At 44.7% G+C, this 21,449-nt stretch overlaps 8 protein-coding genes across 9 annotated transcripts; 5 read left to right on the top strand and 3 right to left on the bottom strand.

The window, feature by feature from the left end:
- Positions 1-286: 286 nt before the first annotated feature.
- Positions 287-2,221, top strand: Pex13 (peroxin 13). The gene is made up of 3 exons (XM_017177041.2): positions 287-1,195; positions 1,265-1,494; positions 1,637-2,221. Exons 1-3 carry the CDS (start codon positions 564-566, stop codon positions 2,053-2,055), a joined length of 1,281 nt encoding a protein of 426 aa, XP_017032530.1. The 5' UTR covers positions 287-563; the 3' UTR covers positions 2,056-2,221.
- A 445-nt stretch (positions 2,222-2,666) lies between these two features.
- Dp (transcription factor Dp) lies at positions 2,667-8,538 on the bottom strand. Its single transcript, XM_017177040.3, has 10 exons — positions 7,865-8,538; positions 5,350-5,516; positions 5,218-5,284; positions 5,081-5,148; positions 4,961-5,022; positions 4,558-4,891; positions 4,262-4,497; positions 4,095-4,177; positions 3,944-4,027; positions 2,667-3,878 (listed from the first exon to the last, which is right to left on the bottom strand). The coding sequence occupies exons 1-10, from the start codon at positions 7,932-7,934 to the stop codon at positions 3,691-3,693; spliced, it is 1,359 nt and encodes a 452-aa protein (XP_017032529.1). The 5' UTR covers positions 7,935-8,538; the 3' UTR covers positions 2,667-3,690.
- A 533-nt stretch (positions 8,539-9,071) lies between these two features.
- On the top strand, positions 9,072-10,556 carry Fsn (F-box synaptic protein). Its single transcript, XM_017177064.3, has 3 exons — positions 9,072-9,657; positions 9,730-10,094; positions 10,165-10,556. The coding sequence occupies exons 1-3, from the start codon at positions 9,350-9,352 to the stop codon at positions 10,257-10,259; spliced, it is 768 nt and encodes a 255-aa protein (XP_017032553.1). The 5' UTR covers positions 9,072-9,349; the 3' UTR covers positions 10,260-10,556.
- A 52-nt stretch (positions 10,557-10,608) lies between these two features.
- Positions 10,609-11,021, bottom strand: LOC108081826 (COP9 signalosome complex subunit 9 homolog). Its single transcript, XM_017177066.2, has 2 exons — positions 10,862-11,021; positions 10,609-10,793 (listed from the first exon to the last, which is right to left on the bottom strand). The coding sequence occupies exons 1-2, from the start codon at positions 10,937-10,939 to the stop codon at positions 10,650-10,652; spliced, it is 222 nt and encodes a 73-aa protein (XP_017032555.1). The 5' UTR covers positions 10,940-11,021; the 3' UTR covers positions 10,609-10,649.
- A 27-nt stretch (positions 11,022-11,048) lies between these two features.
- Positions 11,049-12,084, top strand: LOC108081824 (UPF0587 protein GA18326). Its single transcript, XM_017177065.3, has 2 exons — positions 11,049-11,368; positions 11,435-12,084. The coding sequence occupies exons 1-2, from the start codon at positions 11,116-11,118 to the stop codon at positions 11,671-11,673; spliced, it is 492 nt and encodes a 163-aa protein (XP_017032554.1). The 5' UTR covers positions 11,049-11,115; the 3' UTR covers positions 11,674-12,084.
- An 826-nt stretch (positions 12,085-12,910) lies between these two features.
- Positions 12,911-17,296, top strand: LOC108081807 (organic cation transporter protein). Of its 2 annotated transcripts, none has more exons than XM_017177043.3 (8): positions 12,911-13,072; positions 14,363-14,977; positions 15,079-15,796; positions 15,864-15,957; positions 16,627-16,727; positions 16,788-16,868; positions 16,992-17,102; positions 17,155-17,296. In XM_017177043.3, the coding sequence occupies exons 2-8, from the start codon at positions 14,454-14,456 to the stop codon at positions 17,182-17,184; spliced, it is 1,659 nt and encodes a 552-aa protein (XP_017032532.1). In that variant the 5' UTR covers positions 12,911-13,072; positions 14,363-14,453; the 3' UTR covers positions 17,185-17,296. The 2 variants fall into 2 exon arrangements, with proteins under 2 accessions (XP_017032532.1, XP_017032533.1); XM_017177044.3 differs by having other exon boundaries at positions 12,913-13,035.
- Positions 17,297-17,471: 175 nt separating this feature from the next.
- Positions 17,472-18,305, bottom strand: LOC108081810 (transmembrane protein 186). The gene is made up of 2 exons (XM_017177046.2): positions 18,185-18,305; positions 17,472-18,114 (listed from the first exon to the last, which is right to left on the bottom strand). Coding segments are annotated over exons 1-2 (585 nt in total). The 5' UTR covers positions 18,186-18,305; the 3' UTR covers positions 17,472-17,530.
- A 381-nt stretch (positions 18,306-18,686) lies between these two features.
- On the top strand, positions 18,687-21,316 carry AQP (aquaporin). Its single transcript, XM_017177045.3, has 4 exons — positions 18,687-18,801; positions 20,069-20,249; positions 20,301-20,714; positions 20,803-21,316. The coding sequence occupies exons 2-4, from the start codon at positions 20,072-20,074 to the stop codon at positions 21,009-21,011; spliced, it is 801 nt and encodes a 266-aa protein (XP_017032534.1). The 5' UTR covers positions 18,687-18,801; positions 20,069-20,071; the 3' UTR covers positions 21,012-21,316.
- The last annotated feature ends 133 nt before the right edge of the window (positions 21,317-21,449 follow it).

Genomic DNA, 21,449 nt, shown 5'->3' on the forward strand with positions numbered 1-21,449 from the left:
ACTATATGGCACTTCTAATGCGAGTTTTCATGCATTGGCATTTAATATTATTTTGCGGGTTTCTTTAACTCAAAAATATTTGTAAATTTAGAAAAATAATATGTTTACGGTGGCGAGTTTCTTGCACTGCAAAATAATTTGAATACTAAGTCCCTAAGACCGTTAAGAAACCCCTTAATCTATCGAATGACATTTAAAAAAGTGCTGCCAGACTTTCGTTCATATATTAACTGTTTTCGACATATGGCAACGCTTGCATGGAACAGCTGTTCTTCCAAATGTTTTGCAGCACTGCTTTAACGGCGTTTACTAACACGGTGACTGAATCTACGAAAAAAAAAGTTTTGTCTCCTGAAATCCGGCCAAATTTCCTCGAAAACTGACAATATCGGACGCCAGAGTGGCTGCGAGTGAGGGAAAGAGCACCCCAAGAACCCCAGCTGTCACGCAGCACCGCCTTCGCAAACCCACCAAAAGTAGCGCGGCGCAGATAAAGAATCTGTCGTGGGGTAAAGTTCACAAAACTTTACTCGTCTGAAGTTGGTCAGTCGGAATCCGTAGCCATGGTCGACAACAACAACCTGCGTAGTGCGGTGATCAGCGAGGCGCCTCTGATTCCGCCCTCGAGCAGTTTTGGACCGGGACCGTCCAGTGGCATGGGTCCTCCGGAGGCTGTTCTACGAACTCCATACGGCAATGTTAGGGCGCTGCCCAGCACCGCGCAGCCGCCCCCCCTGCCCCAATCACCGTTCCAACAGACACAGCAGTACGGATTCGGCGGGGGATACGGCAACAGTTACGGCCTCGGGGGCGGCTTCGGGGGCTTCAACAGCGGCTCATTCGGATACGGCGGAATGGGAGGTGGTTTCGGTAGTGGCTACGGTTATGGAGGCGGCTACGGCGCGGGCTTTGGCAGTGGATATAGCCGATTTGGAGCGCTGGGGGCCAACGATCCTGAGCAGCGGTTTATTCAGATGGCCGAGGCCAGCTCGCGGCCAGCATTCCAGAGCATCGAATCGCTGGTATCGGCGATTGGAAACATTGCCTCCATGCTGGACTCGACGTTCTTCGCCCTGACCAGCTCGTTCCGGGCCATTCTAGGAGTGGCGGCGAACTTTGGACGCCTGCGAAGTGTGTTTGCACAGTTTTGGACGACTTTTGCGATCTTTCGTGGCCTGAACTGGATCTACAGGAAGTGAGTGGCGCAGGCAGGTAGTGAAAAAGTGCGAGTGATTGATCAAGTTTCCTTGCTTCCTCTTTTCAGGATTCTCTTCTGGCTTCGCCTGTCGAATCTTGATCCATCATCTGCGGCCTTCAAGAAAGCCTTTGCGGAAGCCCTGAACGAGAACAATACCCAGACAGGAGGCGCGCCTCAAGCCCAGCGAAAGGGTACTTCGCCCTGGCCGGTGCTGGCCTTTCTCAGTTTCATCTTCACTGCGCCCTATCTGATCATGAAGCTGCTGGGCACCGTGACGAACACCGCTCAGGAAGAAGGTACGCCTCATGCACATTGCACAGTTTAATTTATCTAATCGAGAGAGCACTTTGCTCCGGCCATGTGCTATAATCTGAACGATAAGGCCCGCAAACTGTTAAGATAAGCCCGCGAATAATGTATTTACTTTCATTCCCGCAGCCCGTAATCCGGCCAAGTGGACGACACCGATTCAGACCCAGGCTGTTTACGATTTTATGGGACGCAGCCAGAGCGAGCTTTCGCTGCGCGCCGGCCAGTCGCTCCAAGTGGCCCCCCGCGATATCCAGCAAACCCTTAACCTGCTCAATACTGGCTGGGCTCTGGCCACCATTGATGGCCGAACCTCCGGCATCATTCCAATCAACTATGTAAAGTCGCCTCAGCAAATGCGACAGGAGGTCCAGGAGCAAATTAAATCCGCTCAGCCACAACCACAGCCAGAGCTGATGGATTTGTCTGCGGGGGCCTTTGCGGCGCCACCGTTGGAGCAGCAAATGAACTACGACTTTAACTTGGCCGCCCAGCAGGAAGGTCCGCCCTCCACATCAGCAGCGGCATTCGGAGAGGGCTTCGCCTGAGCTCTGGTCAACTCGCGTGAAAATTACCTCTAAGTTTAGTTTTGTTTGGTGTTCAGTTTTTGTATATGCACCTCCTTATGTTTTAAGTTGGCTTTCCGCCTTTTGTACATTTCCATTTAGTTGTTAAAATCGATTACTCAGCTTAGTAAACATCCTATAGACCATGCGGCATTATTTTTGTTTTGTTTGTGTACTTTCGCCTGTAGTCCCAGCAGACAAAAACTTCGTTTATGATATTAAAAACGATAGTTTTTCGGTTTTTAGGTGGTCAAATTAAAATTCATCCCATTCAGACTCTTACACAATAATAAAGTCAATCTCCTGTCATAGGTTTTGTGGTAGCAAAAGCTGGAACCGAAATAAGATTTCAATTGCGGACCTTTTACGAAATTATTAGCGGGTATAATCCTGAGAATTCCAGATACTAGTCCGCTATTCGTCCGTTTTTGAGCATTTAGCGAAAGTAATGCGTAAAGTCTGATTCTTTGACCGCATTTAATATCTTTAGCGGACATTTTTCGAATCCACCCGCTTAAGGGCCGCTCTTTTGTCCGCTGGGTTATTTACATCAAGGGTGCTTCTGTGGAATGAGAGAAAATACGATGCGCTGCTGGGTTTATCATATTTTACAATATGCAAATCACTTTATTAACTCGATACTCGATTTCGTCTGGATCTTCATTTGTTATTTCCTTTCATCAATATGCATTATTTATTTCGATTTATTACACAACTACATGCTCTCGACACTTACTCGTTAACGCCTTCTACTTTGACTTTTACTAATTTGTATTTGTATTTGTATGCTTTGTATTCACTTGAAGAGAGTTCGATAATATAAATACAAATTCAGAAAATGTGTATATCGCTTTAAATGTTATTACTAATTTTAGGTAGGTTGATTATTTTGCAATTATCTGTTCTCCATTGTCAACTAAAAATCATGGTCAAACGTCATTCGTTCGTTTGTTTATCAATTATTCAAGCAATTTAAACATATTTCATATGTTCGTTCTTGTCTGCAGTTCAAACTGCGAGTGGCCTTTCAAAAATAATTGCATTTCTTTACGGTTGTGTGTACAATTTTGGTATATAATATATAATTAAGAGACATTTACCACCCGTAACATAATCGCATTCACTTAGGCCTACCCAAACATGAAAAGGCAAGGAGGGGTAGGGCAGGGAGACTCATAACAACTAATAAGAGAAGAACATTTGCCTGGGCCAATTAGCTGAATAATGTGTAAATTGTTGCACTAAAATACGGGCTTTCTGCTTAACTAGACAAATTATTTTTAAAAACGTTTTGAGCTTAAACATAAATCTTCAATGATACAAGTAAAAACTGTGTATGCAACTACATGTACACGACATACATGAACCTCCGATTCCGGCTCTCTATAATTTAATAGTCTCTCATTGAGAAAGTAAACAGAACCAAATGAGTGGCTGGGTCGGAGTGAACTGGAGGGGAGTGAATTGCCTAGCCAGAGGGTAAATCTAGCGTGGCAAACCTAACAATGCGTTGATAAACGTAAAACTAAATGTATCCTCCGCATCTGCAACTCCTCCATCCGCATCCGCGTCCGCATCGGCCATAAAAGATGGCACAATGCCGGCGGCACCATCAGCTCAATCGATGTCGTCCTCAAGTTCGTCATCATCCAGCTCCAGTTTGAACTCGCCATCGGTGGTGGTGTGCTGTGCCGAGTGCTGAGCAAAGCCTTGGGATTCGTTGGTCGTCTCCAGGTACCCGTTGAACTCATTGTCCTCGTCGTCCGAATCGTACATGGTTTCCACTGTCTTGCCAGTGCCGTAAGCTGAATAGTAGACAATGTAGGCATAAATAAAACGAAATATTACAAGGATTCCACTAGCTCTTTACCTTCTACGTATTTGGCGAGATTTGGCGGCACCCAGGACTTGACTCGTTCAATATTCTCCGGCGAGCACTCTCCCTTATCCAGCCCTACGAGAGTTACAAGTTATAAAAGTTAATCTCCAAGGAAAAGGGTAATCTTGGAATGCTCGCTCACCCAACAGGAGGCCCATACGCTTGAGGACCTCAATATCATCGTGCATTTCGAAGGTCTTGTCGAACTTGAAAATGTATTCGGACCTGGAACACGAGACGAAAACACATCGGATACGAGATTAGTAGGGAATTGGTCTTGCGGAAAGTGAGGAGAGAGGAGAGACTAACTTGTCGTTGGTTACACTGCAGTTGATTTTGGTGGACTTGTGCGTGTTCACGATTATGAACGGCAGCTGAATCGAGGCATTTGGCGACGGCACCACGCCCTGGCTTTCGTTCCGCTTGTTCCGCTCGACCAGGCCCTTGAATGCCACATGCTGCATGACCATTTCCCGCAGCATTTCGTGCTTCTGCTTGATCCGCTCGCGCCGGCGGCAGTTCTCCTCTTCCACGGCCAGGACTTGCTACTCGAATGGAAAAACATTAGCACTGGAGCGGTGGCTGGCAGATCGGACAGAACATACCTCGGCTGAATTGGCGGGCAGGCCTATCCAGCGAATCTCCTTTTTGTCCTTGGAGATAACATTGATTGCCATCAGTACGTTGAGAGCATCGTAGACACGACGTCGGATATTCTTTTGATCACAGTTGTTGTCGTACGCATTGTTCTTCATCTCCTCGCTGACCAGATCGTCGGCCACCTCATTGTAAGTGGTCTTGCCCTTTTCCTCCACCTTCTCGCAGACCTTCATCGAAAAGTGGCGTAGGCCCTTTCCGGCCTTGTCCGGCTTGCGTTTCCTTTGGACTGACGACGACGAGCCGGACAGGGAGTGCAGGGAGTTGCTCTGAATGGCATGGCTAATGGCGGGAAACAACCAATGCATTAGCTTCTATAACCTGTCATCCCCTGCGTGGGTGAGAACTTACAGTTTTGATTTTATTTTCATAGGATTGTTTGGCGTGAACTTCACATAGCGATCCCCTTTTATCTGGAATGAAAGGGATGTCAGTTCCACCCGGAAAATGCAGACTCTGCGACCAACTCACCACGTCGTACATGCCGCCGCTGACTCCGCTTGTGCTCTTCTGCGCCACCACAGCCGTGTACGAAGTATCTGGAAAACAGACCGATCGAGGAGGTTAATAAAGGCGTGCGCCTGGCGCTTGAGAGGGATGTGCCTTACTCTCTGATTTTGGAATGACCAATCCGTTGTCCTGCAGCCGTATGAACTGTCCCTGATTGTCGGAGCCCTGAAGATTAGCAAGAATGGATTAGATGATTACCTCGGCGAAGGGAACACCCTATCTGAGCTCACCATTTGACTGAAGGCGCCCATGCGTCCCACGTTCCCGATGCCGCTGCCACTTCCACCGACGTTTCCGCTGTTACGCGCCGATGATCCGGTGGCGTACACCACGGCGGACTTGCCGCCCTCCATCTCGGACTTCAGTTGGGCCGGCTTGAGCATCTTGGCGATTTGTCCTGCGGGAGGAGATGCGAGAATCGTACGCCTGAGTTTCGGATACACACATAACACGCGGCTGAGTTGCTTCTTTGATAACACAACTGCAAGTATGTGTTCTCACAGATACAAATGCGGCAGTGTATGCGTGTGGTACTATCAACGATGCGTTGTGTTCGCCGCGCCGCGAGCGAAGAGAATGGAGCGAACGAAGCGACGAAACAAACGAATCGAGTTGAGCGCGCTACTGGAGGCGGCGAATGCAGCTACAACACCAGCGGCCATATAACATCCATCTTTGCGGTGGAACATTAGGGGTGCATACATCTACGCGTACCCACTCACACACACAGGGGCGCCGTGTGTGTACACACGATGGTGGCACAAGGATAAAGATGCAGAAACAGAAGCAAAAACAGAAACAACCCGAAACCAGATCGCCTGGCCATAGAGATGAGCAGCACGTGACCGAAAGTGAACCCTATCAAATTAGTGGTGGTTCGATATAAGTTCGTGACTGGGGACGATACTTGGCCAGTCACTGGTTGCTGCTTGAAGATATTACCCAAAAGGATATTATTCGTGTGAGTCGTGTTCTACTATCATTTCCATAATAAATGAATTAATTTTTTTTTTTTTAACTAAATCAAACTAGACTAATACTTTAGTTGGTTTGAGATTTGTAATTAATTTAAATTACCACGTGGCTAGATCGATTCGGCTGTTTACGCTGATCAAGAATATATATATAGGGTAGAAAATGAATCCTTCATGTATTGTGAATCCCTACTTTTTCTGCGAGTCTGCGGAAGGTGGCAGCCCTGGGATTCATGCCTATGTAACCGGCTTTTTCTAAGCATTTTAAGTTTTACAGCTTGCTCGATGGGATAATTATTCACCTGTCGCCGCCCGATATTTGCATAATCATAACAACAAACATAGCAAGTGGACGAAGAAGAATCGCGATGAGGAGGAGTTCAAAACAAAAACAGCAAAGGGTCGAAGAATACTAAAAATATCTGCCAACTCTCTCACTTTGCCCCGCCACACACCTGCGAATGACTCACGGAGGCTTAACCGATGGAATATGGTTGTATATACGGGCGGAGGGTCCTGGGAGCCGTGCACTCGACATGCAGTGTCCCCCAACGTTCAAAGGAACAAATAATCCTCGATATTTGTATCAGCAGTACCATAGTTCGGCCATACCAAACACCAGTTAACCACCGGCCCGACACTAAAACTGCGTTTATGCGTGCAACAAATTCGAAAAAGAAAGGAACGAATCTATTGTCATTCAAAAGGGTGGTTATGGGAACATACTGATTCTGCTAACCTATTAAATAAAACTATCTGAATTGATTTGCAGACAAAAAAAATTCCAATAAAAAAGTGTAGAGTTAAATCATTTTCCTATCTTATTTAAATCTTAAATTAAACAATATGTTTACTAAGAAAAAACCATCTTCTCACCGAGGAAATAACAAGTATACTTGTTGGTAAGAAGCTGAAATAGCTGAACGCTATAGAGTGGGCGGTTGCTTGGTAGTTACTTCTTGCGACAATTGGCGCATAAACGCGGCAATCCACAAACACACACGTGTACAAAGTCGCTTACACATGTTTGGCGTTCGCCTGTTTTGGGCCTCAGCTTCGTTGACGTGCGTACGTGTGTTTGTGTGGCATTGTTGTTCTTGCTTGGCCTTTTTCTCTCGGTACCTCGAGCCCCACTCGCGCGCTCCCCACTAACCGCCACGGGGGGACACATGACAGAATATAACGCCTTTACGCCGAAACTATGGCTGAAACTGGCCAAATCCTTTAGGCGGCCTGCGCGAAATGCGAAATCCTCACCCCGAATATGCAGCAGCTAAGCGGAATAATCAGCTGTTGGACGCCCGATAAAATGTGGGAGAAATGCTTCGGTGTGTGTGCGGGTAAGAGAGTGTGTGTGTGTGAGCGCGCCAACTGGGCGATGGGCGGCGAATGGAAGATGGTGGTGGAATGGGGGGTGGTGGCAAACCGATTTTAGTTGTTATTTTGCGGGGGTATCTGCCTTTTATTATTACTTTTTGCCAATTCCTAGCACTGTGGCAATGCGCTGCGCGCCCCAACTCGTCTCGGGGCCCCTAAAGCGTATCAAACGATGAATATTGTAGTCAAAAGAAACCCGAAAAAGAAAAGATGGCGTTTACGCTGCCCATGCAACTTTGTAGTATCGCACCCGCCTCCATCCATGCGTGTGTGCGTGTCGCCGAGAGTGCGGGTGTGTGTGTATATGTGAGGGAGAGCGCGCACACCAACGCAATGCCAGTCCATTTATCCTGACGGCAGGATGGGGGGAGTCCCTCCAGTTCCGCCCACTTACCGTGTTCGTCCCGGAAGAAGAAATTCACCTCGTCCGCCTTCACTGCACCGCTCGCGGAGGTGTGCGCCATCTTTGCAGTACCAGCAGCCGCAGCAGCAGTAGTGTCCACTGTTTCCTCTTGTTGTTGTCACTGCCGCTCAGGTAGGCAGGTGCAGGCTCCCGTAACGCTTACCGCTGGGTCGCCAAACGGAAGGTTCGGACACGAGCAACCTGTATCGATGGGTTTGGGTGGGGGCGCGGGCGGGTGACGTACTGCACCCACGGGTTGGCACGTGTGCAAATCCGGATCGGATCGGGTCGGACCCGGACCACAAGCACACTCTCCGCACAAGTTGCAAACTCGCTGTCGTTCGAGTCAAAATGGCGAGCGCATTTTTGTTCACTTCCAGAGCATTTTTTCTGGTCACACACACACAGCGGCGGCCGCAAAATCGCCGCGGAGCCTTTTTTTCGGGGACTTTTTCGCGGACTTGGCGTGCTTCGATTTTCAACAGCTAGGGCGCAAAAGACTCGCCGGACTCGTCGCTTTCAAACGCGGTATTGGAACACGAATCAAACAATCTTCGAGACACAGCACGATGGGCACAAATTTTCCACCAAGTCGTTGCTTTTCGTTTTCATGTGGGAAAGGCTAAGCAGCTGTGCGCGCCAATTTACGCATCAATCGCATCAATGAGAATACTAGCTGAAAATACCAAAACCAAAATTAAGCCAGTGGCAGTGTTTCGGCAACCTTGTAGCCTGGCCACACTGGTCCTACTTTCGAATCCAATTTTTAAGGACTTTTTACCATGTGAAACTTTCGAAATTACCCATATTTTTGAGTGGTTACCTGCATTTTTAATGCCCATTGTCCGAAACTTGTAAAAATATGTACAAAATAATAAAATATAAAATTAAGGATATCCGAAAAGTATCGATATCACATCCCTGTCAGTTCTCGAACTCCAATTTGAGAATTATAAGTTTACATTTTTTTGTAAAAGAAAGAAATGAAAGCAGATCCTGATCAGATCTGTGGCGCGTCCTAGAGGCCGGAGGAGCTGGAGTACGTCAAATGCTAATGAGGTTTTTCTGTATTTTAAGTTAGGTTCCTTCCGCTGAAAGCAAAGATTTCAACTTAATTAATTAATGAAAAGTACTTGGTACATAAATAATGAATGGTTCAACTGAAATTGATGACAGCGAAAATATTTGGCTTCAACATATCGATCAGGCAGCTGATGGCCGGCGACCATTTACAGCACTGGCCGCGAATGTAAACAAAGTTGCCACTGCGCATCCCTGCGTTATTTTCACGACAGCCCAACACTGTCACACTGCGGAGCCAATAAAAAGATTTACCCCGATTTTGGTGTTGAAAAATGACAAAGCAGGCTCCAAACAATCAGCCGAGCCGAAATTCCTCAGGAGTTTAACAAGACCGCCCCCACCCACTCAGCACTCAGCGCTCAGCTCCCGCGGAGGAGCAGCCGCAGCCACAGAATGGTAGATCCGGTGGCAGCGCTCTGCAACTATAATGTCCTGGAAGTCATTTTTTCCTACTTGGAGCTGGACGACCTGAGCAAATGCTCGCAGGTGTGCAAGAGCTGGTATCACTTCCTGAACGACGAGATCAGCGACGTGTGGCGCTGGCACTGCCTGAACAAGCTGCCCAAGGAGGCGCTCAAATCGGACTTGCTGGCCTCCCTCTCCACCTACAAGACGAAGCTCAGGGCTTACTTCCACGCTTGGAGCCCGAACGACTGTTCGCGCAACGTGTACATAAAGCCAAATGGATTCACCCTGCATCGGTAAGGCTGCCTAACCGGCGTCCATCTACATACGGCCTCGCGATCTTCTAATTGGTCTCTTATGTTCGTCAGCAATCCCGTGGCACAGAGCACAGATGCGGCACGCGGAAAAATCGGCTTTAAGCACGGACGCCACGCGTGGGAGGTTATTTGGGAAGGACCATTGGGCACCGTGGCGGTCATTGGCATATCCACGAAGGAGGCGGCCTTACAGTGCCACGGCTATGTAGCCCTGCTGGGTTCCGACGAGCAGAGCTGGGGCTGGAACCTGGTCGAGAACCACCTGCTGCACAACGGGGACATGCAGGGCAGCTACCCGTTGCTTAACAACGCCCCCAAGTACCAGGTGGGCGAGCGGATACGCGTCATACTCGACTGTGATGATAATACGCTGTCTTTCGAGAAGAACTACGAGTTTCTGGGCGTGGCCTTTCGGGGTGAGATATGAATTTCCAAGTGCCAGATTTCGTACATTATCTATCCTTCCGTTCGCTCTTCCGTTTGCAGGGCTACCAGACAAGAAGCTCTATCCCACAGTATCTGCTGTCTACGGCAACACCGAGGTGTCAATGGTCTATCTTGGCACTCCATTGGATGGATAGTTGTGGCAGGGATGGACAGAGATGCAGCCTTACCGCGTACAATTTGTTTAAAAAACTCAATGAATCAAGCTAGTTTTATGTGTAAATTTGTATTTATCTTTATTACGTTTGCTTCATTCCACCTGCAACTCAGTTCGATATTTTAACTTTAGTGAATAGTTCGTGTTTGTACAAAATTTTGCATTTCTTTGTTTTACCGCCACGCCAAAGTTAAAGTCCACCTCCGCACTATCTTCACCTGGCAATTTACGTTAGTTATATGAACCAAATGAATAAATTATAGCGATTAATAAATAATTGAACCGTGTTTAAATATTCAGAACGCGTTTAACGCAACTGCAGCTCGTGGTAGTTTTGATTGAACTTTATTAGTCGCTTCACTTAAACCTATTACTTTGCGTTGTCCGAGGAGCTCTTGACCTTGGCCCAGTTGTCTTCATCAAACAGATCATCGAAGTCGTTATAGAAGTCGGCGTGGACATGCTTATCGTTGGCCGGGAGATGATCCATCATCATTCCTGTGGCACCGCCAGACTGCAAGGAGGAAGATTGCGCATTTTAACATCTCCTGTTTTCAGCTAAAACCTTGCTGGTAGGCTTACCTCGTCCATTTCCATGTAGCCAGGGCCTTCCGAAAACATTTCATCGGCAGCCAGGGAAGGTTTCATGTTCAAGTCCATTCTAATCTCCTTTCAAACGTATTTATTGTTTGTTTTTACGCGTCTGCTTGCCAAAATTTTCAGTCACTCTGCCGGTGCTGCCACTGCGATGTATACGCGCCATCTGGCAGCACTTCAACCAGCTGATTCTGGCTAGCGATTGGTGTAGGTAAATATTTTTATAAACTTTGAAGAGAATGGTTCGCGTTGGCCTGCAGATCTCCGCCACACTGGAGAATATAGACAAGCTGGAGACGAGCCACCCCGACTACCCCTTCTTTTTGAAGCTCACCTGCAGCAACTGCGGAGAGCAGTCGGACAAGTGGCACGACATCACAGAGTCGGAGCGCGTGGGGCAGGACACCCGCAATGCAGCCGGCTCCAATTTCGTTATGAAGTGCAAGATGTGTGCCCGCGAGAACAGCATCGATATCGTGGAGAAGTCCAATGGTAAGCGCTCTGTCCAGAACCAGGCTTTATCCTAACTAATCTTATCCTGATTTCTCTTCTCAACAGTTGCGTATACTGCGGACGATGCCGGTAGCTTCAAGACCATAGTCGTCTTTGACTGTCGCGGTGTGGAGCCTGTGGAGTTCTCACCACGAGCCGGATGGCGCGTCTCCTCTTCAGAGAACGGTCAGGCCTTTGAGGATGTCGACTTGTCTGAGGACGATTGGGTGGAATATGACCAGAAGAATAACAACTCGGTGGGCGTCTACGAGTTCGCGTCAAAGTTCATCAAGCTGAAAAAGTGATACGGTTTCTCAGTGATTAACATGACCAGGACCAGGTTATTCATCATACAGATTTATAACTAAACTTCCATTCAAAACACCCTTTTCGTTTGATTAAATATTATTACATTTACAGTAGAAACACTTGAATATTAAATGGATGTCCACATTGGTTCTAAGAGACCCTTGAGCTATTAAAAAGTTTTTATTTTCTGTTAAATGTTATGATACGTAACATTATTTTCTCGATACTGAAAATAAAAGTTCTTCAGACTCTCAGAAATAATCCCTCGATTGATCTTCAAAGGAAAAGTTGTATGAATAATGTAGAAATTTTAATATTTTAAATCTGTTTTATACAAAAGGACACCACAAAATCGATTTTCCTGCTGGTGGAATAGGAATAAACGGGTTCAAATATGCCTTAATCTATTTTCAAAATGCTTTTCTTTCTCACTCAGGTAGCCACCTGCAATTTCCAAACACACATGTATTTTAAAACAGCAAAGATATGCCACTTCTCCTTATTGTTTCTATATCAGCTAAATGAGCTTTTCGGACAGAAACCGACAGAGATCCTGAAAACTCCTACAACGCATACATTCTGTAGGCATACCTATTCTCAATATTATAATGTTCTCAATGTGGGTATACATATAGTAAAATGTTTATTAATTGAGTCGAACTAATGTCCCGTCAGTTGACTAAGGACAACGCTAAGGAGAATAAATTCACACAAAAGATTAGGTTTACGTCTTTATTCAATTGATCTCAGCTAAATTCTTGTGACAAAAATATTTATTGTGCTGCTCTTCTGTTTACAAAGAGATCGCCCGCTTGGGATATTGGTTGTATACAATAATTTAATAGCCACCCATGGAGGGCACTTAGTGATTCTAAGATTATTGAAGAGCGGCATCGCCTGCTCTGGATGAGGATTGCTTACATTGGTTCAGCATGGAATCGCCTACGCTGTATATTCTTATTTCTTGGATATGTGAATATGTCACTATATATGTATGTACATATATCTAAAAAAGGACGTAAATATCTTTATGATCTGTAGCCTCTCTTAAATGTTTTTGCAGTGAGAGAAAGTAGCCAGCCGGCCTTCTCTTTGCTCAACGTTTTCTCTTTGGCATTGTATTGATTTTAATGCCGGCTAGCTTACTTTGATTTTAGATTGAGCACGAAAGATAGCCTTCTGGCAATTGTGCTTGCCTCTCTGTGTGCGTTTGCATGATGATAATTTTCAAGACATTTTAGTATTTCGCCAGACGTTGGCGCACTCGGTGATAGAACGCGATCCGGATTTCGGATCTACTTTCTGAACTCAAATAATAACAAAGCAACACGCGTCTGCCGCGCCTGGCTCAATATCTGGTGAATAATTGCTATAAAAGCACCTGTCAAGTGTTGGGTATGCCAATCTCACATAGAAGTTAGGCAGTAAATGCAGCAGCACAGTGTAATGGCATTACTTATACGCATCGTGCAAAATCCGCTGTGATTAGATAACGGGAGCACGGTTATCTGGACACCGGGCTGGTGTATTATTGCAGAAATCCCTACCCAGTCGATGCAATAAAAGATTCCACCGTGCACCTGACCTTTGCAAGCTAAAGTGACGTGACCGGATTACCGGCTGGTGATTCCCACGAATCCCACTTCATCATCCATTATGCATTTTTCAAGGCTGGCACGCACCCGAGGCGGTCTCTTTATGTCGTTAACAATGATACTGGAAACACATGTAATAAAGTCCAAATGCATTCCGATTGCAACAATTTATCTCAATTGGAAAAGATTGGTTTGCATGACTGCATGAAGGAAGAATCGCGCAAAACTATGTATATTAATTAGCATCAAAGTCAATTCATCAGTTCTAAAGAGCACTTCATAGTTCGAAAAAACGGAACAATTGGAACAAACATTTGGATTTTGTTTCTAATTTATTTTATCAAATATGGACACTGGTGCTGTATTTTTATTCTTTAGCGAATTTGTGGCAAGGGCAATGAACTCACGTGCTTAAATTTTAAAAAAAAAAACTTGATGGGTTTTAAACAATGTTATCTTAATGAGAAGAAAATGTATCAATTTATTCATACAGTTCTGGGATTGATTTTGTAAAATAAAAAGTAAGCGTGTGAACAATGAATTCAGGATCAAAAAACTTTAAATTGTCTTTGTAAATTTGTCGTCTAAATATTCTATTTACGTTCACTTTTAATATGTATCTATGTACATATATGTATACATATATCAATGCTTGGTCCAAATTTCATGCCTGACAAATTTTCCCTTGCCGAGCATCTTCCATTCCATAAAGTACAGAGCAGCATAACCTAATGACACCGTATAGACCTAAGATTTTAACACAAACTAGAATGTTTAGTAGCTCTAAAATTATAGTTTTTAAAATATTTGAACAGACAGAGCTTACTAAATCCACACCAAGAATATATCTTACAGTTTCAATGTTTTCACAGTTATTGTAGATTCTTGTATAGTTTTACAGCTTTGGATTGTAATAATAATCTCTAATCTTTAATAATAATGAAAGCAACATATTTATTTTTTACATGAAATTAATACTGGTCTCCAGAAATGTACAGTATGTTTTTGTGAAATGATAACTGCTGCAATAAAGTCCCTATAGTTTTTTCACAAGAGTCTCTTCATATTTCAAATATTTTTCTAACTGCAGGTCGATATCTCCATGGATGAATTTTTATATATAAGGCTAAAGAAAGCTTATATTTTTTCGTGTGACCTCTGAGTTAGGAACTACCAGTGCCATGTCAACTCCAACGCCTGGGTGCCCTGACTTTGACGACATTCTTGGTCAAATCGGAGAGTTTGGCCGATTCCAGCGCCGAAACTATCTACTCATCTGCCTCCCGGTTTTGTTCGCTGCCGCCAATAGTCTCTCGTACGTTTTCACGGCGGGATCTCCTACCTATCGATGCCAAGTTCCCGCCTGCGACAACCTCGAGGCGCCCGTCTACGGAGCGGATTGGGTGTCTGCAGCCGTTCCTGGAACCTGGAACAAGCAGGGACACTTCACTCCGGTGACCTGCGAGAGGTTTGTGGCAAATGTAAGCACCGTCCAATCGAAGCCAGTGGAATGGTGTTCTGCTGAAAACTTCACAACGGAGACGGAGCGCTGCAAGCAATTTGTGTACGGCACCTCGGAGCAGACGATCGTACAGCAGTGGGGACTACAGTGCCCGGAGAACCTCTGGAAGCTGGCCTTCGTGGGTACAATGCACTTTGCAGGCCTGGTAGTTGGCACTGCGCTTTCCGGCTACCTAGCGGACCGGTGAGTCTATACGATATGTTGATTTTTAATCTGAAGCGAGTTCTTGTACGTCCACTCCTTGATCCTTCCTGACACCAGTAATCCAAATGTCTTTCTTTAAGGTTTGGTCGAAAGCACGTCTTTCTAATCTGCATTGTGTTCATGGCTGTAACGGGAGTGGCGCAGGCTCTATCCTGGAATTATACTAGCTTTCTGGTCTTCGCACTGCTCAACGCCGTGGGTACCTCCGGCGTCTACCCACTGGCCTTCATCATCGGCGTAGAAATGGTGGGGCCCCGGAAGCGCGAAATGTGCTCCATTGTTCTTAACTACTTCTACGCGGTGGGAGAGGCGCTCCTGGGTCTGGCAGTCTTTCTCCCCGATTGGCGTCATCTGCAGATGGCGCTCTCGCTGCCACCGTTGCTCTGCGTGGCCTACTTCTGGCTAGTGCCCGAGTCGGTCCGATGGCTACTGGCTCGCAATCGTCGTGAGCAGGCCGGCGTGATCATCCGGCGGGCGGCAAAGGTGAACCGGCGAGACATCTCTGCCGAGCTGATGGCGAACTTCAAAGAGCAGGAGCTGAGTGGGATAGCACTTACCGAGCTGGAAGCGTCTGCTGCGCCTGTGGAGTTAAAGGATGACCAAATTTGGCGTGCCGTCAAAGAGGTGTTTGGCTCTCACATACTTTTGGCTCGGTATGCCATCATGCTGCTCGTATGGGCAGTGAACGCCATTGTCTACTATGGCCTCTCGCTGAATGCCACTAACTTGAGCGGCAATAAGTACCTGAACTTCGCGTTGGTTTGCCTGGTGGAGATACCTGGATATAGCATTGCCTGGGTTAGTATCTCTCGCCTTTTACCCAAGACTTTGATCTATGGTTATAATCATAATCCGTATCCCATAGTTTTGTTTGCGCAGACTCGGCCGGCGTCTGGCTCTATCCGGCTCTTTGTTGCTGTGTTCCGTCACCTGTGTGGCCAGCGGCTTCGTCACCCTGGGTAACTATTACATTTAATTGTTTAACAAATTGATAAATATATTGAGTTTATTCTATCGAAGCAGTTTTAGTTGTTAAGTTTCTTTCTCTTTTGTTTTTATTATTAATCCAATGCCTTAGAAGAGAATTTAGGCACAAGGAAAGTGGGGATTTTCCTACTTATTTTCTTTATAAAATAAAACAAGAAAGGCGCGACGATGTGTATACCCTTGCAATTTGAAAGTGAATCATTAAAAATATATATGTTATCATATATAATTAGGTTTCATTTAGCTTCAAAACAGAGGGACTAGCTTGCATAGAAACGGAAAGACGGAAATGGCCAGATCAGATCGGCTGTTGGTGCTGATCAAGAGTATATATGCTTTAAAGGGTCAAAAATGACTGCTTCACTGCGTGGAAAACTTCTGACTAAAATTATAATAATTGAATATACTTTAAGTTATTTCGCAGCCGTGTTGTCCTTTTTTATAAGTATTCAAATTGTAAAAAACTATTAATTTGAAATAGATATTTAATAAGCTTTTACCTACCGTAATCTGATTCATTTGTGCATGCCCGTCAAGTGCAAAACGATTGGATTTTTAGGAATTGTAAGTGTCCTTAAGTCCGATTCGAGAATGTTGCTACCGAATCCCTTTCCGTCAATAACGCCAGTCCTTTTCACCAGGTGCCAACTGGCTGATCGTGACACTTTTTCTAATTGGCAAGCTGGGCATAACCTCCTCGTTTGCCGTAATCTACACGTTCACTGCGGAAATGATGCCCACGGTTTGTGAGCCTTTTCTAATCTTTTACATCTGAACTGATCAGAGATCTTGTCGATTTCAGGTTATTCGAAGTGGAGGCGTTGGCGTTATGTCCACATTCGCCCGTTTTGGGGCGATGCTGGCACCTTTCGTGCCGCTGTTGGTAAGGTCTTATTTGTTTATAGTAGTCACCTATCAAACTTACACATCTCGTAATATGTCATCAAATAATATGGTCAGTATTATAAGTTAAAATATAAAACCTTTTTTCTCGTTTTCCCAACAGTCGTCGTATTACGAACCACTTCCCCTGCTCCTTTTCGGTGCCACTTCGCTGGTGGCAGGAATCCTCTCGCTGCTTCTGCCAGAAACGTTTCATCAGAAGCTGCCCGATACGGTGAGTAGGAGTATCAGGAGAATCTTCAATTAGTTTTACCAAACATCTACAGGTCGAGGAGGCTATTGCGCTGGGAAAATGATAAACGCCCCTCCGGAGCCTTCAGTCATTTGAGAGTGAGTTTTCTTACTTCTGACAAACAGAAACATATACATAATTAAAAAAATGGCTTCATAGACTCAAATTAAATTAAGGAACTTTATGATGGCAAAAAATACTTACACAAATATATATAATATATATCATATATGTATGTATAGACATCTTATTTTAAGACCTATTTCTTAGGCTGCTTATTTGTAACGCTCATGATTAGTAAATTTTTTAATATACGCACAACTTTATATTCAAAAGAAAAACAAAATGGACTTTATGTTGTGAAAAATATTTAATTAAACCTAATCTATATAAAACACTTAGTCCTATAATCAGTCCCCAAAAAGACCCTCGAACAACTGGGGATCGCTGACAAAACCGAGTCGACTTAGCAACTTGTAGCGCCGGCTAGGATCGCTCCGCAGACAGATGGGCGACACGAATCTCAGCCGAGACGGAGTCCGCTGCTCCCAGCTTGGGAGCAGATCTCCCGGGTCCACCAAGGTCTCTTTTCGTCGGCCCCAGAAGTCCACGTAGGCGAGCTTCAGCAGATCCTGCTGCTCGTTGACATAGATGAAGCCGACGAGGTTCGTGGCAGCATAGCTGGCGATGGTAAGGGTGGCCAGGCCACTTACACCGATGGCAGCGTAAATGCCCAGTGCGTCCGTTGTCACCTGTCCGGCATGCCCCAGAGCAAAGGCAATGGGCATACCGGCCGCTGTGATGACCGCCTGATAAACTTTCAGCTTACTGAGGGCGGCCACGAGTCGTATTCCTGGCAGGCTGTAAATAGTTCGCCATTCCGTGAAGGCGGCGTCCTCGTGGGCCGAACTGTGCTGGCTCCTCCGCGGAATGACTGTAGCCACGGCGCTCCTACAGGGCAATCGTGCGACATGAAACGTCCGTAATAGCCACACTGCAATTAAATAAGCACTGATTTATACATTGAATGCATATTTTGGTGTGTCTAGGCCATCGGAACTCACTTGCTTGGTTGTAACGTATTAATTTTAAGCGAACATTTATGATTTTGGCGCTTGCATAAGGATTTTTAAGCGTAAAATCAGCTGTAGCTGCCAGCTGGCAGTGCTGCTCTCCAGGCTGTAAAGAAGCTTGAAATGCTTTAGAAAAAAGCTAGAAAAAGCCAAAAAATTTGGACTAGATAACAATTTTATTTTTGAGTATGCTGTTTTGCACAGCTTTTAAAAATCTTGTTCTATGCAATTGGCATGGGGTCCACTATTATGGCCTTTAATACATACAAGTATAAAAAAATAATAATAATAGTAATGTGGAAAAATAGCTAAATTGCTAACAAAATTCAGTGGGATCAGCTGGTGTGATATCGATTAATATACAGGCCTTCGATATGAATTACAATCGCTACTTGTGCCCGGCGCTTTTGAAAAGTGGCGCCCACTTCTTCGTATAAGATGTGTTGTTACGTCAGGACCGAGCGTATAAATATAGCATCCCGGCGAGCAGAGAGCGATCAATAAATAAATCACTTACACCAGGTCTCAGTCGACGGTTAGATCGCGCAGCCTCTTTGTGTGTTCCTCTTGCGGATCCTATAAGTCCCAGCGTATTTAATAATTGCGGAGTATGTGCATACTTTACCTTAAATAAACGAATGTGTTGCCATAACTATTGTTTAATTTGTAAGCTAATTGGGCAAAAATGGAATACTATCTAATATATGCCGTTGATGTTCGCTGACAAGCGTGAGCGAAAACATTTATTTTTGGCACTTTCGCGTGTGCTTCGAAACCAGAAATAGTTTTTTGCACAGACAAAAACACTAATTTACACCAAACAATGCTGTTCGGGATTGGCAAGGTTCAATTGGCAAACAGAACCGAATGTAAATATAATAGAATTGCTTCAAAATTAAACGTCAACTATTTGATAAATTTTGTGTGCGACCAGCGTTGTAAGGAAGTCTTCAAGACGAGCAAGCTGTGATTTACAGTAGAAAGTGAATTATTTGAGTCCCAATGGATCCTAATTGGTATTAAATTATGTTTGTTCAGGGACGAAGAACTATAACTACCATTAGGTAGATCAACTACAACTAACATATTTTATAATATATGCTTGAAGGAGACTGTGACCCTGAAAAACCAAAAGATTAATAAAATATTTTTATACATTTTTCAAAAGCATCTGCAGACGTGTTACCGTTTACCGTGTTAAGCTATCAGTGATATAAAGCATTATTCTCATTATTTATAGGTTGAAATAAAAATTAAATAAATAAAAGATCCGAAAATTTGTAGTTGCAGAAACGCACCTAAAAAGTATACATCTATCTGGGCTCTAGTTTATAACTTTAAGCAAATATTATCCAAACAAATGTGGAATCTATTGGATAAGTTAAATACTTGGAAGTTGTGTTGGTTTATATTTTAAATTAAATTAAATTGTAGTTATCAGGAATGTGAGATTGAGGTTACCTAGAGTTTTGTGCGTTCAATAAACCTGAGGATGCACATATCTCTGTAAATACTTATCTGATGGTCTCGATCTAAACTATTCTTAACTTATTTTATAAAAAAACAAATTTAAAACAAGATTTAGATTCGATTTTAATTTTTTTACGTAGAAAGAGAGATTTTCAAGACCCCAGCAAAATTTAAAGACTAACTTGATCTGTAAGCTGTTCAAATTCTTCTCTCTCTTTATTGCTCTTAAAATCTCTGCAGTCGACTGGTGATGCAGATCTGAAAAACATAACAGCATCTCAAACTTAATAATTAATAAATTAAATGCAATATTTACTTCCTAAAAGTATTTATTTATTTATATTTTAAAATAATAAAATAAATAATAATACATGTTATTATAATATCCCCCCACTCTCCTATAAGGAAATGTCTATGACAGCGTTGGGGGTCAGCGCCCTATTCATGGTGGGATGCTGTACCATCGCTCAGATCGCCCGCGTCCTCAGCCGACGCCTGGTTGCTCGGGAGGGAATCGTTCCCATCCTCATTAACGAGGCGATCGCTGCTGCCGAGCTGTGCGCCTGCTGCTTCGAGTTGATTATAGGTAAGTGACCGATCTGGATGATGGGGACCTTAAGACTCATTTTATGCGCAGTGGCCGACAACTTTGGAGTGTCCATGTACGCCATTTGCCTTTTTCTGCTGACCGTGTGGTGGGGCCGCGTGTGGGGCGACGCCTCCGCTTGCCCTTACACCCACATGGAGGACGTCCTGGAAGGGCGCACCAGCTTCAAGGAGATGGCGCTTCGCAGTTGGGCCGAGCTGATGGGAGGCTGCTGCGTCTACAGGGTTGTACAGCTCTTTTGGTGGCTGGAGCTGGCCGAGACCCATCGAGGACGTGCCTTTGAGGCCTGTAACGCCGACCTGCAGGTCAGCCCGTACCTGGGTGCAGTGATCGAGGGCGTGGCCACCTTACTCTGCCGTCTGGCGTCCAAGGCCATCAGTGCCAAGGAGCCGCGATTTGGCAGCTACATCGATTCCTTCATTGGCACCAGTCTGGTGGTGGCGGGTGAGTAGAGCTTCGCCGATCCAATGCGATCCGATTCCGAAATCCTGGTCTCAAGTAGTTTACGCCTTTAACTATGTCCTGCTTGCAGCCTTTAACTTCTCCGGCGGCTACTTCAATCCTGTCTTGGCCACAGCCCTCAAGTGGGGCTGTCGCGGCCACACACACCTGGAGCACATCATTGTCTACTGGATCGGCGCCTGTGCCGGCGCTGTGCTCTCCATTCCGGTCTTTAAGCTGCCTGTGGTGCGTCGCCTCCTTCTTGGTGCAGAGCCGGAGTCCAAGCCAAAGCTGGAATAAAAGCCGTCACGAAAGACAACGTTAAACATATCTTAAAAAAGTCTCTGGTTTTAAAAATTTCTTCAATTTCCCCTGATCGGCTCACTCCATTTGAGGTGCGGGTATATCTTTTCTAGTACTGTAATAAAAACCTAATTGATTGGAATTTAGAAAACCTAGAAAGGGAAACGAAGGCAAGACAATCTGTAGATAATTATAAGCAATAATAGACCCTGTTATATCTAATGACAACAAAAAAAATCAAATATTTGTTATAAAACATTTTATTAATTCGTTAATAAAGGATATTTAAGTTTTCAATTTAATTTATATTTTTGAAAAACAAAGGAATCAACCAGTAACACCAATTTCTGAAATAACGGATTCCTGAAAGAGCCCAAATTTAAATAAAAATCCATTAATCGATTAAAGAATCGATTTTATTTCCAGCTTTCTGCC

Source organism: Drosophila kikkawai, chromosome 2L (assembly GCF_030179895.1).
Source record: "Drosophila kikkawai strain 14028-0561.14 chromosome 2L, DkikHiC1v2, whole genome shotgun sequence".
Taxonomy (NCBI): domain Eukaryota; kingdom Metazoa; phylum Arthropoda; class Insecta; order Diptera; family Drosophilidae; genus Drosophila; species Drosophila kikkawai.

What these genes read in the sequence shown, in the direction of transcription:
- Pex13 (XM_017177041.2), top strand. Translation starts at nt 564, where the DNA reads ATGGTCGACAACAACAACCTGCGTAGTGCGGTGATCAGCGAGGCGCCT. An exon ending in CTGAACTGGATCTACAGGAA is followed by an intron (nt 1,196 to 1,264) that starts GTGAGTGGCGCA and finishes TCCTCTTTTCAG; the next exon opens with GATTCTCTTCTGGCTTCGCC. An exon ending in GAACACCGCTCAGGAAGAAG is followed by an intron (nt 1,495 to 1,636) that starts GTACGCCTCATG and finishes TCATTCCCGCAG; the next exon opens with CCCGTAATCCGGCCAAGTGG.
- Dp (XM_017177040.3), bottom strand. Translation starts at nt 7,934, where the DNA reads ATGGCGCACACCTCCGCGAGCGGTGCAGTGAAGGCGGACGAGGTGAAT. An exon ending in TGGGCGCCTTCAGTCAAATG is followed by an intron (nt 5,285 to 5,349) that starts GTGAGCTCAGAT and finishes GCTAATCTTCAG; the next exon opens with GGCTCCGACAATCAGGGACA. An exon ending in TGCCCGCCAATTCAGCCGAG is followed by an intron (nt 4,498 to 4,557) that starts GTATGTTCTGTC and finishes CCATTCGAGTAG; the next exon opens with CAAGTCCTGGCCGTGGAAGA.
- Fsn (XM_017177064.3), top strand. Translation starts at nt 9,350, where the DNA reads ATGGTAGATCCGGTGGCAGCGCTCTGCAACTATAATGTCCTGGAAGTC. An exon ending in AATGGATTCACCCTGCATCG is followed by an intron (nt 9,658 to 9,729) that starts GTAAGGCTGCCT and finishes TATGTTCGTCAG; the next exon opens with CAATCCCGTGGCACAGAGCA. An exon ending in TCTGGGCGTGGCCTTTCGGG is followed by an intron (nt 10,095 to 10,164) that starts GTGAGATATGAA and finishes TTCCGTTTGCAG; the next exon opens with GGCTACCAGACAAGAAGCTC.
- LOC108081826 (XM_017177066.2), bottom strand. Translation starts at nt 10,939, where the DNA reads ATGGACTTGAACATGAAACCTTCCCTGGCTGCCGATGAAATGTTTTCG. An exon ending in GCTACATGGAAATGGACGAG is followed by an intron (nt 10,794 to 10,861) that starts GTAAGCCTACCA and finishes TCCTCCTTGCAG; the next exon opens with TCTGGCGGTGCCACAGGAAT.
- LOC108081824 (XM_017177065.3), top strand. Translation starts at nt 11,116, where the DNA reads ATGGTTCGCGTTGGCCTGCAGATCTCCGCCACACTGGAGAATATAGAC. An exon ending in TATCGTGGAGAAGTCCAATG is followed by an intron (nt 11,369 to 11,434) that starts GTAAGCGCTCTG and finishes TCTTCTCAACAG; the next exon opens with TTGCGTATACTGCGGACGAT.
- LOC108081807 (XM_017177043.3), top strand. Translation starts at nt 14,454, where the DNA reads ATGTCAACTCCAACGCCTGGGTGCCCTGACTTTGACGACATTCTTGGT. An exon ending in CAGCGGCTTCGTCACCCTGG is followed by an intron (nt 15,958 to 16,626) that starts GTAACTATTACA and finishes CCTTTTCACCAG; the next exon opens with GTGCCAACTGGCTGATCGTG. An exon ending in CTGCGGAAATGATGCCCACG is followed by an intron (nt 16,728 to 16,787) that starts GTTTGTGAGCCT and finishes TGTCGATTTCAG; the next exon opens with GTTATTCGAAGTGGAGGCGT.
- AQP (XM_017177045.3), top strand. Translation starts at nt 20,072, where the DNA reads ATGTCTATGACAGCGTTGGGGGTCAGCGCCCTATTCATGGTGGGATGC. An exon ending in CTGCTTCGAGTTGATTATAG is followed by an intron (nt 20,250 to 20,300) that starts GTAAGTGACCGA and finishes TTTTATGCGCAG; the next exon opens with TGGCCGACAACTTTGGAGTG. An exon ending in CACCAGTCTGGTGGTGGCGG is followed by an intron (nt 20,715 to 20,802) that starts GTGAGTAGAGCT and finishes TCCTGCTTGCAG; the next exon opens with CCTTTAACTTCTCCGGCGGC.